At 27.5% G+C, this 18282-nt stretch overlaps 2 protein-coding genes, 1 long non-coding RNA gene and 1 other non-coding gene across 4 annotated transcripts in view; 1 reads left to right on the top strand and 3 right to left on the bottom strand.

Moving 5' to 3' along the window:
• The window catches only part of LOC130669809 (solute carrier organic anion transporter family member 5A1), a 48558-nt gene extending 39311 nt beyond the window's left edge, over positions 1-9247 (bottom strand). Inside the window, exon 1 of the mRNA XM_057472898.1 lies at positions 8935-9247. The gene's annotated coding sequence lies outside the window, so the exon portion shown is untranslated. The remainder of the gene's footprint in view (positions 1-8934) is intronic.
• LOC130669813 (uncharacterized) lies at positions 3157-5390 on the top strand. Its single transcript, XR_008990258.1, has 3 exons — positions 3157-3421; positions 3516-3617; positions 4564-5390. It is a non-coding gene; the product is annotated as an uncharacterized LOC130669813 (long non-coding RNA).
• Positions 9248-11456: 2209 nt separating the features above from the next.
• On the bottom strand, positions 11457-11528 carry Trnap-ugg (transfer RNA proline (anticodon UGG)). Its single transcript has one exon. It is a non-coding gene; the product is annotated as a tRNA-Pro (tRNA).
• Positions 11529-12727: 1199 nt separating this feature from the next.
• Positions 12728-14999, bottom strand: LOC130669808 (ankyrin-1-like). The gene has a single exon (XM_057472895.1). It carries the CDS (start codon positions 14744-14746, stop codon positions 13007-13009), a length of 1740 nt encoding a protein of 579 aa, XP_057328878.1. The 5' UTR covers positions 14747-14999; the 3' UTR covers positions 12728-13006.
• Between the last annotated feature and the right edge of the window lie 3283 nt (positions 15000-18282).

The following is an 18282-nucleotide window of genomic DNA, read 5'->3' as shown; positions in this document are numbered from 1 at the left end:
TCTTTAGAACGAATCAACCGATTTGAACGTTTTTGGTGGCAATCGAAAGAGCTCACCAAAACTTAGAATTGATTAGATTTTGGGGTAGATCGATCATGTAGTTTAAAAGTTATACGAAGAATAAAAATTAAAAATTTTTTTGTTTTTGGTTTTTTGCGTATAACTTATAAACCACTTGCCCGATTTACCTAAAAATGTAATCAGTTTTAAGCCTTGTTGAGCCCTTTCGATTGCCACCAAGAACGTTCAAATCGGTTCATTCGTTCCAAAGATATCGTCGGACAAAAATTATAATATTTCAGTGAAGGTATAGTTTACCGGCCTAACAAATTTTTGAGCTTGAAGAGCTCAAAAATTTACAAGTAATAATGTTTCCGAACTCCCTGAGCTTGGAAGCAGCGGGAAGTTTTGGAGCTGGCCCGCAGGGTCAGGCGGTTTTCAGATTTTTTTTTTGTATGCTAATTATTATTGTGACCCTGTTATTGGCCATATGGCTGTTGGGTCTCTTTATAAATAAATAAATGAGTAAAAGAAATTTTTATTAAAGAATAATTTTTTTCACTCGGGTTACAATAAAAAATGCGTATAAATTTTGAAGAATTTTTGGCTCAAAAAAATTAAAGGAAATTTTTAATGATGTCATTCATCAAAAATCGATCGCTAGATAATGAACAAACAAGAATTGTCAAGTTTTGAACTTTCGTTTGTAATTATAGAGTTAAAAAGTTTTTGAAACTACAATTATTGAGGCAGTTATAAAAATAATGACGTACAAAATTCCAACATTAGATTTTATCTTTGAACAGTTCTGTGAAGTTAAAAAAAATCTTACACTAATTTTAACATCATGTGCTATTAAATGTACTTTTCCTCGTTAAATTAGAGAGGTTAACGAGTTCCGAGCGACCATTTTCCGGCAAGTTATGACCTATCAAAGAACACGTCCTACTTTTGACTTTGATAGCCGATCACTTATGAGTTGATCATTAAAAACATTAAAGCTCAGTTGTAGACAGTTTAAGTATTTTCTTATAAAGTCTACTGACAGCTTTCAAGTACATAAAAAAAAAATTACTTAATTTTTATTTTTAAAAATAAATTTTGCCGCCAAAAATCACAAAAATTTTTTGTCCGCAGAATATTCAAAATTCAACTCAAAAAATTTTATTATTATGATTTTTGAATTTAAAATAATTGACTCATGAGCTAAAGCGTCACCTCAATACTCCAATTTACCCGCGATATAAAAGATGTCAACATGTAATTTAAAAATTTAATAACAATATCAGCTGTCTAATTTATTTTTAAAATAAAAGTAATTAATAACCAGACCGAGTTTTTTTCAAATTTTGCTCAAGTGGTTTAATTGCACGTGTCCTTAATTAACTCATACAAAAATAAATGCAAAACTAATATGAACCGTAATAAAAAATGAATAAAAAATATGACATTAGACATAAAGTGTCTATGATTTTAAGTGAAGTGGATCCAGTTAGTCTCGACCCAATTACAGCGACAAGTGACTCATATACGATCTACATCAACTGACTTCATCTCATTCTATTACTCTAAGTATCTATCTCTTTCACTGCATAAACTCGATCAACATAATAATTATTATTACTATCAACCTCGTACAAACATCTTCATATTAACAAACATCATACGCCCACGTGTTCATAATCTAACCTGACTACAAGTAAAGTTGAACAGTCGATTGTCGATAGATTGCATGGCAACTGCTAAAACCCTATGCTAGAACCCATTTTCATTGGAGAGGAATTAATATTCTTGTTATATGCAGCTTGAAAATGAAAGCTTTTCCCGCTTATATTAATCCCTATGTATACATAACTCTCGATCTCCTGGTAGGATTAATTAACAGCAAATGGATTGACTTTATGCGTTTTAGATGCCGCTGTATTAATTTATATATATTCTCAAAAGTACATATAGACATACTTTTGAGTATGTACATAAATGCTAAACAAGTTATATGTATATTGCGCTAATTGCCCGCCTACTCTGCAATATTCCACGCTCGATTTTTCGCAATTACGAATGTTGTTTACGCCAGACAATGAACTAACCGTTTTCTCTTTAATGCAGTTTCAAGATTACGTTTTGATATTATTATATTTTTTTACACTGTAAAAAAAATTGTTTGGATTTTCAAAGATTGTATATAACGCAATAAACACATACATTTGTGCTTGAAATTTCATTACTAATTTCGTATAGAATTTAAAATACACGTTTTTGAATTTTCAAATTAACACTGGATTTTCAAATACTTTTTTTTGAATTTTCAAATAAGTATTATGAAATTTCAAATAGAATTATTAAAATTCAATATATGTTTTAGAATTCTCAATACTTGCTTTGAAAATTTAAAAATCAAGTATAAATTTGAAGTATGTTTATTAAAATTCATATTTTTTTTCTTAATTTTGAATACCAGCTTGATTATTAAATTAAGTATATTAAATTTAAAGCTTTTTTCATTGAAAATACAATTCAAATATCTAGTTATGAAAATTCAATTCCTTTTGTATTGTAATTTTCAAATTATTTTTAACAGTGTAAGTAAAGTATAAAAATATAATTTTGTTTTTTTACGAAATTAATCAGTGGTAAGTAGAGCAGATAAATTAAATAATTGTACGTCATCCTGTAGCTGGGTTTGATTTAAATGAAAATGAATGAAAAATATAAATGACCTGAATAAATGATTTATTTCATAGAATAGGAATCAAATTTTAATCTAGGAGAATAAAATTTATTGTAGAGGAGTATTGTAAGATATGATTTAGTGATTTATATTCATGATTCAATCGTTCGTGGATTGATTTGATAATCGATTGCTAGACCTTAACCTCGTTTTGTTGGATACGTGGAAATCAACGATCACTTAAATAACGTTTTACTTTCTCCGGATTGTATATTGTACAGTTGTAGTAAATCTAAGTTTGTTATTATATATATATAAATATATATATATATATATATATATATATATATATATATATATGTGTGGATGGGTGTATGTGTGTTTTATTGCTAGCCACACCATGTGAACACGTAATACTTCGAGGTGGTATGGTTAGTTATAAATAAATATATATATGATATAAAGAGTTAAGTCTTGATCACGTGGGGACGATATTATATTATATTATTAGCTGGGCTGGTTGTTTTTTACTTTAGATTGCTAGCTGGTTTATTGTAGTTGTAAGTCATCGGAGTATCTTTCGAAATTATTGTAACCGGACTTTCGAACTGCTTTAAAAATATTTTTCGTAACAATGTTACTTGATATGATATATAGATCTAAATTATTAGACATTTGTTTTAAAAAAAAATTATATAAATATTTGGTAATTGTTTTTTAAGAAGTATATGCTACAATAAAAATTATAGTGTATGTATAAATTCAAAACTGAAAATTATTTTATTAATTTTTTACTCCAAAAAGTTTATTAAAATTTTTTAATTTATGTTTTACTCCAAAAAAGGTGGCAAATTTGAATTGAAAATTATTTGAGAAATTCTACTCCAAAAAAAGTGACAAATTTCAATGGAAAATTAATCGATGAATTTTTTATTACAAAAAAAAGGTGGCAAATTTGAATTGAAAATTAATCGATAAAATTTTTACTCCAAAAAAAAGGTGGCAAATTTGAATTGAAAATTATTCGAGAACTTTTACTCCAAAAAAAGTTTATTAAAATTTTTTAATCAATTTTTTACTCCAAAAAAAGTGACGAATTTCAATGGAATATTAATCGATGAATTTTTTATTACAATCAAAGGTGGCAAATTTGAATTGAAAATTAATCGATAAAATTTTTACTCCAAAAAAAAAGTGGCAAATTTGAATTGAAAATTATTATAGAAGTTTTTTACTCCAAAAAAGTGACAAATTTCAATGTAAAATTAATCGATAAATTTTTTACTCCAAAAAAAGGTGGGAAATTTGAATTGAAAATTATTCTACAAGTTTTTTGCTCCAAAAAAATTTACTACAACTTTTTGACTCCAAAAACAATTTATAGAATTTTTTAAATGAATGAATTAAAAAAATATTTCCATAAAATAATAAAAATGAGTAATTGAATTATAAATACCACAAAATTTCACTTTTTATCTTATCAAATAATGACAAAATGTACATACTCATTAAAAAAAAAATAAGTGACTAATAACCATTAAATAATTAAGACCTCGCGAGTAATTAAAACAAAAAATAATAATTAAGTATAAACTTTTGTACGTAAAAACTAAAAATAAAGTACTCTCCAGTGAAATATATAAAACAGGTCTAATAATTGAGTTAAATGACTTAAAGGTCTCGGTGACTGCACGCGCTCATACCGTCACATCGTGTGTCGTGATGATTATACATAATAAAACTAGTGCTCATATTGCCAAGTCACCTGCGATATAATAAAAAATAAAGTCTTCAAATCAAAATGACTCATCTAAATTTATCATATTTTTTATTATATAAAATATAAAATATTATTCATTAATTTTAAACACTTCTCGACTTTACGATTCCAGAAATAGAATAAGTGCAGAGTCAAACATAATAATAATATGAGATATAAAAGAAGAAGGAGTGAAGATGCAGGATTGATAATAAAGACAGAAGGAGCAAGTTTGTAGACTCGAAGATGGAGTGACGACCTTTACATAGGCTCGTATCTCCTCCAGCTTCTCCACCACCCTCAGCTCCTCCTTCTTCTCGCACACTTCAGGTTTTTGACCGCAGACAAGACAAGATACTGAGTAAAGTTAAGAGAAAGAAAGAGAGAAAGATCTTAACAACGCGGATAAGAGCAAGAGAGTTTAACTGACACTTGATGATACGCAAGTCGTGTCGAGGTCATGGCAGTCAGTCGACTAGATCTCACCAGATGCCTATGCCATTGTCATTCACTTGCATTGTTACCTTTTTTTTTATTTACAATCACTCTAATGTAATATAATAAAACAACATTGCAGTATCCGTGAGAATGTAGATCATAAATACATACATAGATAAAAAAAAAATTTATCATTGGCTCAATTATTTTTAAAAATAAAAAATATATACGTGAACTAAATCTCCGGTCAGTGTATTTTATTACCACGCAATAAAATAAAACATAATTACATTGACAGCAAATTGTTGACGTTCTGTGAGAACATGATAAATTTGTCCCGTATTTTTTCAATTTTTTTTTACTCCAATGTAAAAATACACGGAAAAAAATTATGCTCAAAATTTTAATAGTTTGTAGTTTATTTTTGACTTGAAATTAGTATATTTGTATATTAATATCAAACCAGGATCATTATATATTACAAAATGGCTATTATTTTTATTAAAATTTGATAGACATAGAAGAGCAAAATTTGTAATTTCGTATATTTAAATTAATATGAAAAAGAATCGATAAATTGGTAACTACAGTTATTTATTACTATTCAAATAAATATAGAAAAATTTCAAAAATTTACTACTTATTCGATTTATGTATATAATAAATTAATTTATAATAACGAATAAATAACATTTTATATTAATTATTAGTCAATGGGATAGAATTTATAAAATAAGAGTTAAAAGTTTTCGGTATTTTTATGAGCAAAAAATCAGTATCTAGTATACTAATTTTTCATTTTATTATTTACCACTTATTCGATTTATGTATATTGTAAATTAATTTATAATGATGAATAAATGATATTTTAAGCTAATAATTGATCAGTGATATCGAATTTATAAAATAAAAATTAGTAACTTTTGCAATTTTCGGCTGGAAAAATCAGTATCTAAGATAGCAATTCTTAATTTGACCAATCATTACTTTTTAATAGATGTATACCATAAATTAATTAATTTTCACTAATTAGTCACGTATTTATATACCTAAAAGTAATAATATTCACTTACTTTTTGAAATAATTGATAGTAGTTTTTAGGAATCTACAAAAATTAGTAAACTACTTTGCATTATCAGGGGTTCGCACTTTTCTCTCTATTACACTCAAGTCTACGAACAGTACTATCTTTGTTGCACTTGTACAGAAAATGGAAACTTTGGCCGAGTTTTTCTCTTAAACAAACGAATATTATGAATCAATTAAAGCGCATTTCACTAGATTAGACAGTAATGCATCAAAGTGCGGTCTGTGTTTTGTATTGAGAGATTTTGTTTCTGAAAAAAAACCCAGCCGAAAATATCTGATAACCCCTGTTAAATATATCATAGTACTAATTATTGATAACAGATTCCACTTTTTACAATTATTTATTAATTTTTAATATTCCGTTTTTTCCGTGTATGAGTATAAATATAACATACTCCCGTTAATAAACTTATCTGTCTTAATATATTTTTATTTACAAGTACATTCGAGAAATAAATAGATATTGTGTACTAGTGAATCCTGCGAGAGTGAACGGTTCCAACGGAGTGCAGTTACGGATTCAAAGAACAAGTTAATTATCACAACTTCCCGTCCTCATTATAAAGCAAAAAAAATGTATATAAATATAAATAAATAAAAAAATATCTAATGAAACAAGGACAGTTTTATTATTATTTATTATGTTTTAATTATACGAATTTAAAATTTGACGTTTCAAAAAAATAATTACAGTACTTATTATTGGTACTGCTATTAATAAGTTAGTTATCATTATCATTAGAGATAATTTAATAATAATATTTAATTAATGCATTGTCACGTAATTCGAATTATGAAATATTTATAAATTCGTAAAAACAAATACTTGGTTAATTTACGTGACAGCGCATTAAAAAACTTTCACGTAAATATTTTTTTAGCATGTAAATTTTTTTTTTTTTTTCATATATATGTATATATTTAAAGAAGCAATATTGATTTCCATTTTTCGAGAAGAATGTGAGTGAGTCTTGGACGATGTTTAGTTGCCAGAGAGAATGAAAAGAAAAGTAGACGTATAAAAAAGGTGGGTATAAAAGATACAACGTCAGGGAATAAAAGAAAAAATATAAGAAGAGAAGAGAGGAATGTGGAGATGACGAACAGATGGTGGCCGTGGTGGAAACCTTTTACAGCTGAGTCGAGTTGCATGTACACAAATCGATAGAGTACTAAAAAAAAACTTTGCTTTAAAATTATATTGACTCTTATTTATATTAAATGTTTAAATTTAAATAATTACCCCTAAGAAAAAAATTTATAAAAAAAGTATATGTTAAAATATATTTTAAATATATTAAAAATATATATGAAGTATATGAGTGTGAATGTAGCAGACGTCAGACAAATTTTTAATTATAAATAAATAGAGTAAATAATTAATAAAATAAAATTTTTAAAAAATGCGCATTAAAAAAATTTTGAAATTAAGAAGTGCATTTTTTTAAAATATTTTTTTTTTAATTATTTACTCTATTTATTTATAATTAAAAATTTGTCTGATGTCTGCTACATATGATATGATTCTGAAGTTGGCCGACGTCTGATAACTTTTTGAATTTTTTTTAAAGTGATAAATTATAAAAAAAAATAAAAAATAAAAATATGCACTTGTAGAAAATTTAAAAAACTACGGGTGCATTTTTTTTCAAATATTTTTTTTTTATAAATTACCGTCTAAAATAAAATCCAAAAATTATTAGACGTCTACTAAATTCACTCTCATAAAAATACATATATAAAAATATTTAAAAAATATATGAATCATGTATTTTAAATATATAAAAAATATATTTTTTATATTTTTATAATTATATTTTTTGTATATCTTAACATATATATTTTTTAAAATTTTTTTCATGGGGGTAAATTTAGTTGTACGCAATATTAAATTATTTACATGTAAATGTAATATATAAAGATATAAAAACAAGATTAAGAGCAAGAGCAAAATCAAGAAAAAAGAGAATGTCTTATCAATATCGTAATTGTATTGAGTCTTGTATTTAAAAGCCTTCACTATTTTACATCACAAACTAAACATTTGTTTTAATCGATACTAAAACTCATTAAACGATCGAGCTTAATCAATATCAGCTAATAAACAATTTAATTAAATTTATTTTTACGACATACTTTAAATTTAAATTCCCATTAGCATTTTTTATTTACTGTTTTTAAACGCAACTTGGATAAATGTCAGACGTCAGAAAAATGACGTTTGTAATTTTCATTGTTGTTGTTGTCGTTATTGAATTTTTTTTTTAGATGAAATAGAAGTACGGAATGAGGAAAATATTTTTTTTAGTAAAAATGATCTTGAAATAGTCTCAGAAAGACACTCGAGGTCTTTTTAGCCATTCAATATGCACTTAAAAAGACAAATATCACAAAGCCAGTGATTTTTTAAATGGAGTTCAAGTCATGGATTTTCTTTACGAGGACAGAATTTATATTTTTCATATTTTATTTTATTCATCATTTGACATTTTATCTATTGATGCTTTTGTAAGATTGTAATGATCAGACATCAGCTGAATGTTTCAGTAGACAAATTTAAAATTATAAATAATTAATAAAATTAAATTTTTAAAAAACGCGCGTTTAAAAAATTTAAAAATTATTTACTCTATTTATTTATAATTTTAAATTTGTCTGACGTCTGCTACATTCACACTCATCAGTAGATAACGATGATGAAGACGTTACTCAAATACATGTATGTATATATATATATACATATATATGGTGGTATTGAGTTTAAAAAAATATACAATATGATACAGTACTACAGTAAATATCCGTCATAAATAAAAGTCTGTAATCTTATCAAAACCGAAAAAGTAAATACGTGGACATGGTGATGTATGATTTGATAGTAATGATGTATAATAAAGGAAGAGATATTTAAGTATAAATAAATATGAGATGAAAGTTTGTTTATAATTAAAAAAGATAAAATGAAGGTGAGCTCACCGAAAGGACGCTTGAGTCACTTCAGATTCCTTTGTGTTGAAGGAAAAAAAAATCCTCGTGGTGACAGGGCGGTAAAAGGGCCCAGAACATTTAGCACAATCACCAAAGCACATAAACAATATCACTTATTTAAATAATTATTTATGGGTTATATTATTTTATCGCACTAACACAGAGATATTTATTTAAAAGTTAACTGTGTGTCGTTAAAATTAATAATGGATTTATCACATGGACAGCATCCAACCGTCAGCTCGCGATTGGAATCATTGAGAATTGAGGAGATCATAGACCAGCTGTGTTTTTGTGCCTCTGATGGATTTAAAAATACGTGTGCGCAAGCGCCGCGGCCATTTCTGAGTTTTAGTTCGAGTGGGGGTTAATTTTCAAGCGCGCGAAAATTCAAACTGGGAATTTTTAAATGAATGAGTGTGAATGTAACAGACATCAGACAAATTTTAAATTATAAATAAATAGAGTAAATAATTTAAAAAATAATATTTATAAAAATGCACTTATTAATTTCAAAATTTTTTAAGTGCGCATTTTTTTAAATTTTATTTTATTAATTATTTACTCTATTTATTCATAATTTTAAATTTTTCTGATGTCTGGTACATTCACACTCATTTAAATGATACTGAAGTTAGCAGACGTCTAATAATTTTTTGATTTTTCTTTAGACGATAAAAAATTAAAAAAAAAATATTTGAAAAAATTGCACCTGTAGTTTTTTAAATTTTCTACATGTGCATATTTTTATATTATTTTTTTGCAGTTGATTTATTGAAAAACGAAAATTCAAAAATTTTTAAATGTCTGCTAACTTCAGGATCATATTTTTAAATGGTTTATTGCAAATGGTTTTTATTATGAGTGAATGTAGCAGACATGAGACATTTTATAAATAAATGACCTGAAATGAAATTTAAAAAAACGCGCGAACTGATTTTCGATTGATCTAAAAAACACATTTTTGAATTTTTATTCTTCTTACATTGTATTTATTTGTTCAAAAATTTTAAAAATTCCCACTTGTCAGTTAAATTCACGCTCATGTTTTATTAGATATTTCATGAATAAAAATATATAAGAAGTATAAGGTAAAAGCACCAATCATTGACGGGGGTCCAATTATTGACGCCCTATCCTATTTTAGAACATATTTAATTACCTAATATATTAATAATGATCGTATACATTTTTAAACAATCTATATAATTTAAGAAATCGAAGAAAAATTATTGTTAGTGAAAATATTAAATATTCATTAATAAAAAAAATAAAATTCATTCGAGTCTATCGAAACAGCTTGTGAGCGTCAATTTTCTTAACTATTGCGGTTAGAAAAGCAGTCTTTTGAAAGGATGATTTTTAATTATTTTTTCCATCTAATCACATCAACTTTTTTTTAATAAATAAATAAAATATGAAAATTTAACAATATCATATATTTACAGTAAATTATAAGCTTTTTAATTATAAAATAGTGGATGTCAATAATTAGTACATAATATTGAAGTTGTATCTCATATTGACAGGTCACTAGACAGCGCCATAACGTCTTTTTTTTCAAACATAAATCTATTAAAAACTTAAACCATAATATTCGAGAACCCACGCTGACATATGTATAATATTAAGTTGTTATTAAAAAAATGATTAATTGATTTTTATTTAATTAAAAAACATTTTTATTAGTTTCGAGTTTAAAATAAAGGTGATTGAAAAATATTATAAAATAAATATTTATTTAATTAAATTAAAAATTAACCTCATTTTCAAAAAGTAAATATAAAAGTTCAACAGATCAGTGAGATATGCGCATTAAGGGTGTCAATAATTGGAACAACAGCATGTCAATAGTTAGATCAGTCGGGTTTTTAACCTGTCAATAATTGGTGTATCCGGGTAACTTATTTTATCGCTTTAAATTAATTAGTAAATGTAATTTATTATTATAAAAAAATATGAATTTGTTTAGTTAAAAGACTAAATAAGACAATGGTAAAATTAAAATTCAATAATATTAATCGTTGATACGTTTAAAAAAATGGAATTACAATCTTGTCTCTTATAGTGTCAATAATTATGATCCTGAAGTTAGCAGACAATTAAAAATTTTCGGATTTTTTTTTTCAAAAAATCAATTACAAAAAAAAAAAAAAAAAAATATGCACTTGTAGAAAATTAAAAAAACTAGAAGTGCAATTTTTCAAAACGTTTTTTTTTTTTTATAATTTATCGGCTTAAAAAAATAAAAAAACTATTGGACGTCTGCTAACTTCAGTATCATCAATAATTAGAGCTTTTACCTTATAAATTGTTTTTCAATTGTTCATATATTTTTTTCCTCTATCAAGTTTGGTTCCAAGTTTTATATATCGATATTTTATCTCAATTTGGTACTAAAAATTCAAAATTTCATTAGTGTTCTTGTTTTTAGTTTTGTAATTTTATAAAAATATTAATTTTGAAAAAAAAATTGATCATAGATTTTTTTAAAAAATGCAAAAATATCAGGGCTCAGCCGGGATTTGAACCCGGGACCTCTCGCACCCAAAGCGAGAATCATACCCCTAGACCACTGAGCCAAGGAAGCTATGCTTGAAAGTAGAAATGTTGAGGAACAATATAAAGAACACTACATTATCAAACAATTTCATGTATTTTACGCACTAATGACACGAGATTCAAGAGATTTACTGTAGGCATATATAAATAAAATGAAAAAGCTATAGATTCCTGCACGGAAAAAGACATATCCGGGAATATATGCCGGCAAAATAGCATGCATATGACAATACTAAAGATATAAGACGGATATACATCTATTTTGCTGGGATATATATTTTTTCATGCGGGTAAGCGATTTCAGTTAGTGTTTTTTACTTATAAATATGTAATATTGTCGGTAGAGTAAATAAAATCTCATGTTCAATGAAAAATCACCGAGCCGATGAAAATCGTAGATAAAAATATTGATTTATTAATTAAAAATTTCCATTAGAAAGTGATAAAAATTTTATCTTTATTTGATAATCACAAATCACATCAAATTTTGATAACTTCCGAAGTTTTCAACGAAGATCTCATATATTATTGGGCACATAGACGGAATTGATAATTAATCTAATTATGATTAAATAGGAAGATAGATTTAGATAACTATTCATGATTGGAAATTAATTAAGATGATAAATAACTGATGATAGCAATTGGATAGAAATATATGAAAGCATTTGAAACGTAAAACACCTGCGACACTTGTCGCTTTGCTAATGATGTAGATCGATTTGAAATATTGAATGTTATTAGTCCGTAACTGCGAGGGTGATAATTTTTTTAATATTATTTTTTAGTTACGTAACTCGTCTCGCTTTCACGACGATCGAGGAAATGGAAGCCCAATTTAGTTACTGATTCGATTCTATTTTTAATCTAACTACAGGTTCGCTTATATTTTGTAAACCATGCGGAGAGAAAATTATAGAAATGAATATGCCATAATATTATGGGAACAGTTTCTATATTTATAGAAACCATGCCTGAAATATTACATATAATCATTCCTCTGTAGTCTACAGTATTTATAAGAGATTCCTATCATTTCATCTCCGTGAACTCGTAAAGATTTTTGTTTTTCGATGTAAAAATAAAATTATGTAACTGTCACCCTTTCTCTGATCGTTATTGCTGCTGGTCTATTTATAAAAATTTATAAAAAAAATGTATGTAAAATATCAAGAGTTTTGTATGTAGAAAATAAATAAATATACGAATTAATAAAATGCTCTAAGTGAATTATAATTTTTATTGAAAATAAACATAAGTATAAAATGAATTTTTATAAATTATCAAAAATAATTACGGTGAGAAAGAAGAAATATGTTCTGCCTTCGTCCGTTTATATATTTCTCAGGCTTATCAACGGCCATTTTAAATTAACTGCAGCTATAAAAGACTTCTTCTCTACCAACAAGTTATCAATTCGCGGGTTAAAAGTTTATAAGATTTGTAACGTCAACTTTATAAAATTAATTTAAAAGACTTTGTAAAACTGCAATTGATTTTAAACATAAGTCTTAGCGCTTACAAAAAAATTCAATTCGTCATCATCTAAAAAATTAACAATGCGTTCCCTACAATCGTAAGGTAACTGATTTTTTACCAACACATCAAGTAATCCCAGAGCTTTTTCCAACGAAATACTTTTTCCGATAGCATAATCAAGACGTTTTTTTAAAATATGATAATATATACAATATTTACCTTCATAATTTTCTATACAAAGCTTACGCAGGTTTTCATTGAAGGCAAGTTTTACCAAATCATTACTACCTACAGTAAGAATTTTCCAAAAAGTAATATCGCTACTGCTAATTTTCTCCGTTTTCATTTCAGAAACTACGCCATTGATTTCTTCTTTTATCTTTTCCATTCTATCTAGATGTTCATCTTCACCAACATCAATATGTGTCGGAGGATAATTAATTCTCATCAAAGTTTCTTCGTTTGAAAATAAACCCGCCTCTTTTCTCCTGAGTATCTCAAAAATAATATCATAAGTTATTTGTTTGTAAATATCTTTACATGTGTTTATATATTCCAAGTCCTGAATGTCATCCGTTAATAAATGGTCATTAAATTTCGCCAGTTCGACTGTACTGTAATCTAAATTAGTCAAATCAATGTCCGTGTGAAATAAAATATAGTGAAGAATTTGTTTGTATCCAAAATAAATAGAGATTTCGAGAATAGTCCAGTTGGAATAATTTCTTGAAAATAATTTACTATTTATATCAGCGCCGGCTGCTAAAAGCATTTCAATTATTTTCAATTTTTCAGCAATAAAAGTACTCTCTTTTTCCGAGTACGCAGAAGCTAAAGTGTCAGCACTCATTATTACATGATGTAGAGGTGCAATACCCATAAAAGAATAAACATTTACGAAAGCAGCTCCTCCATTATCTAAAATAAGTTCGACCATTTCCGGATCATTTGTTTCGATAGCTTCTATCAGAGGTGTAACCATTGATATGTGAGCCCGCATTTTGACATCTGCTCCGTAGTCTAGCAATAACTTGACAACTTTTGTCGATTGCCGGCTAATTGCACAAAGCAATAGAGTAAAATTTTGGTCAGCATATCGATAATGCAAATTAAAGCCCAACAATGGGTAAAATTCATTACGAAAACGAGCGTTAACATCAGCGTTGTAATTTAAGAGCAAAGATATTATTTTTATGTTGAGTGAGCTGACTGCAATGTGGACTGGTTCAATGTCACCAGAATTAGTCGCTTTTACAGCAGCATTGTGCCTCAGAAGTAATCGCACACATTTTAAATGATTTCCTTGGCAGGCAAAGTGCAAAGGAGTGTATCCCTTATAGTTTCTTCCCGTACATACGACGCGCACATTGGCGCCATTTTCCAAAAGGTATTCCATGATTTTAAAGTGTCCGTATTTTGCAGCCACGTGGAGAGCAGTTGCGTTATGTCTTCCAGGAATATTTACATTGGCGCCCATTGAAACGAGATGTTTGACTATTTTTGACTGCCCCAATCTAACTGCGTCGTGTAATGGAGTGTTTAATGAATGATTTGTTTTTTTATTTACTTTTACGGCATTTTTTGTTGTCAATAACTCGGCAATTTCAATACGTTTGTGTTGAAGAGCAAGTTTAAGTAAACTGTAACCTCCATGAAGAATAGGAAGTCTTGATATTTTTGATGATTTCAATAACTTCTTAAATTTCTTGATATCGTTTGCATGAATTGCGGAAACTAAATTTCCACGAGTAATTGTCATTTTGATAAAAATATTTTTGATTTACTGATATAAATAATAGCTTTCGATCAATTGCTGCTGGACACTTGTTCTGAACACTTTGAGGTTAGATTTTATGAAAAATTATTGCAGCCAGTCTTATTGGTGCTGTCTGCTATTATATTTACATTCTTAAAATAATTAGATTCTGCGCTTTCGGATTTCTTACCTGGTCATAAATTAATCCTCAATAATATTTGAAGTCATAGTATCCCAACTAGAAGAACGAACAACTGGGGGGTGGACATAAGTGACTGATACTCTTCGGTAATTTTTTCAAGGCGGTAACTTTTAAGAAAGAGTTCCATGAGAAGTGCTATAGTTAAGTATAGGACCTTATACATACAGCTATAAAAATCTATCAGATTTTTTAAGCAGGGAATATACTCGAAATTTTTTATATTTTTATCATTACTTGCGCGGTAAATTTAAATATTTTACCGACCCGGCTTCTTTAGATTTGGCTGAAAATTTTTTCTCTTTTTCTATACCATCAAAAATATTCCTCATAATTTTTTCAAATTTTTCCACCCAACTGGAAATGAAATGATCAACAAAAAGGTCCTCACAATTTAAGATGTTCATTTCACAAAGTAAAAAAATTTGGAAATTACAAAATTCACGCATTATACGCGTTTGACCTCAATTTTACAATTGTTTTTTTCCACATCGAAAAGAATATTTTTGAGCTAAAAAAATATTACGTTTCATAATTTGCTTATGATTTAATATTCAGAATAAATACAAGTATAAAGAAATATTTCAAAATAGAAACAAAGAACTTTGTATGAAAAAAATATATATAGCATGCAATAATTACAAAAAAACAGATTTTGAATTTCGCGCTCTTGTTGTGACCGCTGGAGTAACTGCCTGCACGTAGTACATTAAAAGCACAGTAGATGATGCTGTTACGTGAGTTAGATAAAAATAGATAGTGTAGCTTAGAAGCGCAGAGCTAGATGGCAGCAGGGTCTGTACCTGCGGTGAGCTTGTGGGCGATCCATTTTTTAATGGAAGAGATATTACAGTCTGTTGATTTTTTTTAATTTTATAAATTTGATGTAATTTTTGTGTACTGTTTTATTAGGCTCAATGGAACTGTGTTCCCGAAGTTCTTGTAACTTTATTTTTTTTTTTAATAAAAAAAAAAAAAAAAGATAGGTAGTGATAGTACATCCCGTGAGGAAGTATGGTTTCCGTGGTACCGTCAAATGACCGCGAATTCTTGTAGAACTTGACGAAATAAGACTTTTTTTCAAAGAGCTGTAACTTTTTAAAAAATGGACTAATTCAGACGTTTTTTTTCTTTAAAGAATTTTGAATTCAAAATTTTCATCTTTCAAGAACGAAACCTCACCGTTTGCTCTAAGATATACTGAAAAAGTCTCCCCATAACATATAAAAACGAGCGCAGAACATCTAAGTTGCTGATGGAGGCGAACAGATACGATTAAGTTGGGATACGTGCACATAGATGGCGCTGCTAATTGATCGATTATTAATAACTAAATTAAAACTAAATACATAATAATTAATTTTATTTAAAACCGTAAGAAGGTCGGTGTCCTGTAGGTCCAACCCATTTATAATTTTATGGTAACTTCAAAGTTAGGTATGAGGCAGGATGTGATGGAGGTGCCTTCCTGACGATTCCACCATCACATCCGGGATGAAACCTAACATTGGTCGGAGTCTAACGAATTTATTCATTAAAGATTGTTATTGATGAATTAATTGAAAATAAGAAATGAAAAAATCAAATTAATAATTTAAAAGTTAAATAAAAATTCATGATTAAAAAAAAAAAAATATTATATTATAAAATAAAAGCAATGATTAAAAATGAAATGAAATGAATGAGGTGTACACTTTTGAATTTTCCAAAATTTCTTTTCATACTAATAATCTTGGGTTAAGTAAATTCTTCTTGGTTCAAATTAGTTTTTTTCTGTACAGATATTGTGAAAGTTGATAAAAAATATTTTAAACGGGGTGTACTAAAACAGCAGAGAAGAAGTCAGAAAGATCAAAGGGACAAGGTAGTACAGTGCCATAGGCTACTAACGGTACATTCACATAACGTGGTGTAAGGTACACATAACGTACAACCTATTCTCGTAAACATGAGGCACTATTGCACATCAATCCACTCAGCTTTATCATTTTATTCGATAAAAAAATTTATTAATAAGATACTTTATTTAGTTATACACAGTAAAAAAAGATTCGTCAAAATCAACACATATCGTGTGTAAAACGAACGTTTTACACTTATGTATATGGGGCATTCCACGCCAAATCGACCACTTTTGACCCCGACCCCTTTCGATTTGGCTGAAAATTTTTTTTCCTTTTATACCCGATTAAAATCATTTTTCAGAAAATTTTCAAATTTTTTTACCCAACCCAAAAAAAGTTATGAGTTTTTCAAAAATAAGGCTTTTATTTTATCAAATAGCTATAACTTCTTCAAGAATTGACTAATCGGGACGTTTTTTTTTTCAAAATTTTTGTCATTGAATGTACTTTAAAAAAAAAAAACAAAAAAATTTTATGATGATAAACTCTATGAAATTTTCAGTTTTTTTGAAAAAAACCGTGATTTTCTTAAAGTACGTCATGTTTTATTTTTTTTTTTATTTTCTCAAAAAAAACTTCATTTAATGCTGCAATTTTTCCCGCCAATCCTAGAGTGGGCCGACTATTCCTTCTATTTTTTTTTATCAATTGAAAAAAAAATTTTTGCCCAGTTGGGCTTATTTTGGAGGATTACCACTATCAATGAATTTTTTCGTCTCAATTCTTCAAAGCCGGATGTCATCTATAAATCCTCAAAAATTTCCAGACTGATGTTTAGCAAAATAAACCCAACTGGGCAAAAATTTTTTTTTCAATTGATAAAAAAAAATAGAAGGAATAGTCGGCCCACTCTAGGATTGGCGGGAAAAATTGCAGCATTAAATGAAGTTTTTTTTGAGAAAATAAAAAAAAAAAATAAAACATGACGTACTTTAAGAAAATCACGGTTTTTTTCAAAAAAACTGAAAATTTCATAGAGTTTATCATCATAAAATTTTTTTGTATTTTTTTTTTTTAAAGTACATTCAATGACAAAAATTTTGAAAAAAAAAACGTCCCGATTAGTCAATTCTTGAAGAAGTTATAGCTATTTGATAAAATAAAAGCCTTATTTTTGAAAAACTCATAACTTTTTTTGGGTTGGGTAAAAAAATTTGAAAATTTTCTGAAAAATGATTTTAATCGGGTATGAAAGGAAAAAAAATTTTCAGCCAAATCGAAAGGGGTCGGGGTCAAAAGTGGTCGATTTGGCGTGGAATGCCCCATATGTTATTTTAACATGTTGTGAGTGGGCAGATTGCCATGTCTACTCAGAACCTCACTATCTCGTACCAACTTTATTCAAAAATCGTTAGCCCTAATAGCTCAGCTCAAAAATTTTTTGATTCTAAGATTTCTTTACTCCATTACAACATTATTCCAAGACAACTCTACCC

This window comes from Microplitis mediator, chromosome 6, assembly GCF_029852145.1.
Source record: "Microplitis mediator isolate UGA2020A chromosome 6, iyMicMedi2.1, whole genome shotgun sequence".
In the NCBI taxonomy this organism is placed as follows: domain Eukaryota; kingdom Metazoa; phylum Arthropoda; class Insecta; order Hymenoptera; family Braconidae; genus Microplitis; species Microplitis mediator.
This window is presented reverse-complemented; position numbering and strand designations above follow the sequence as displayed.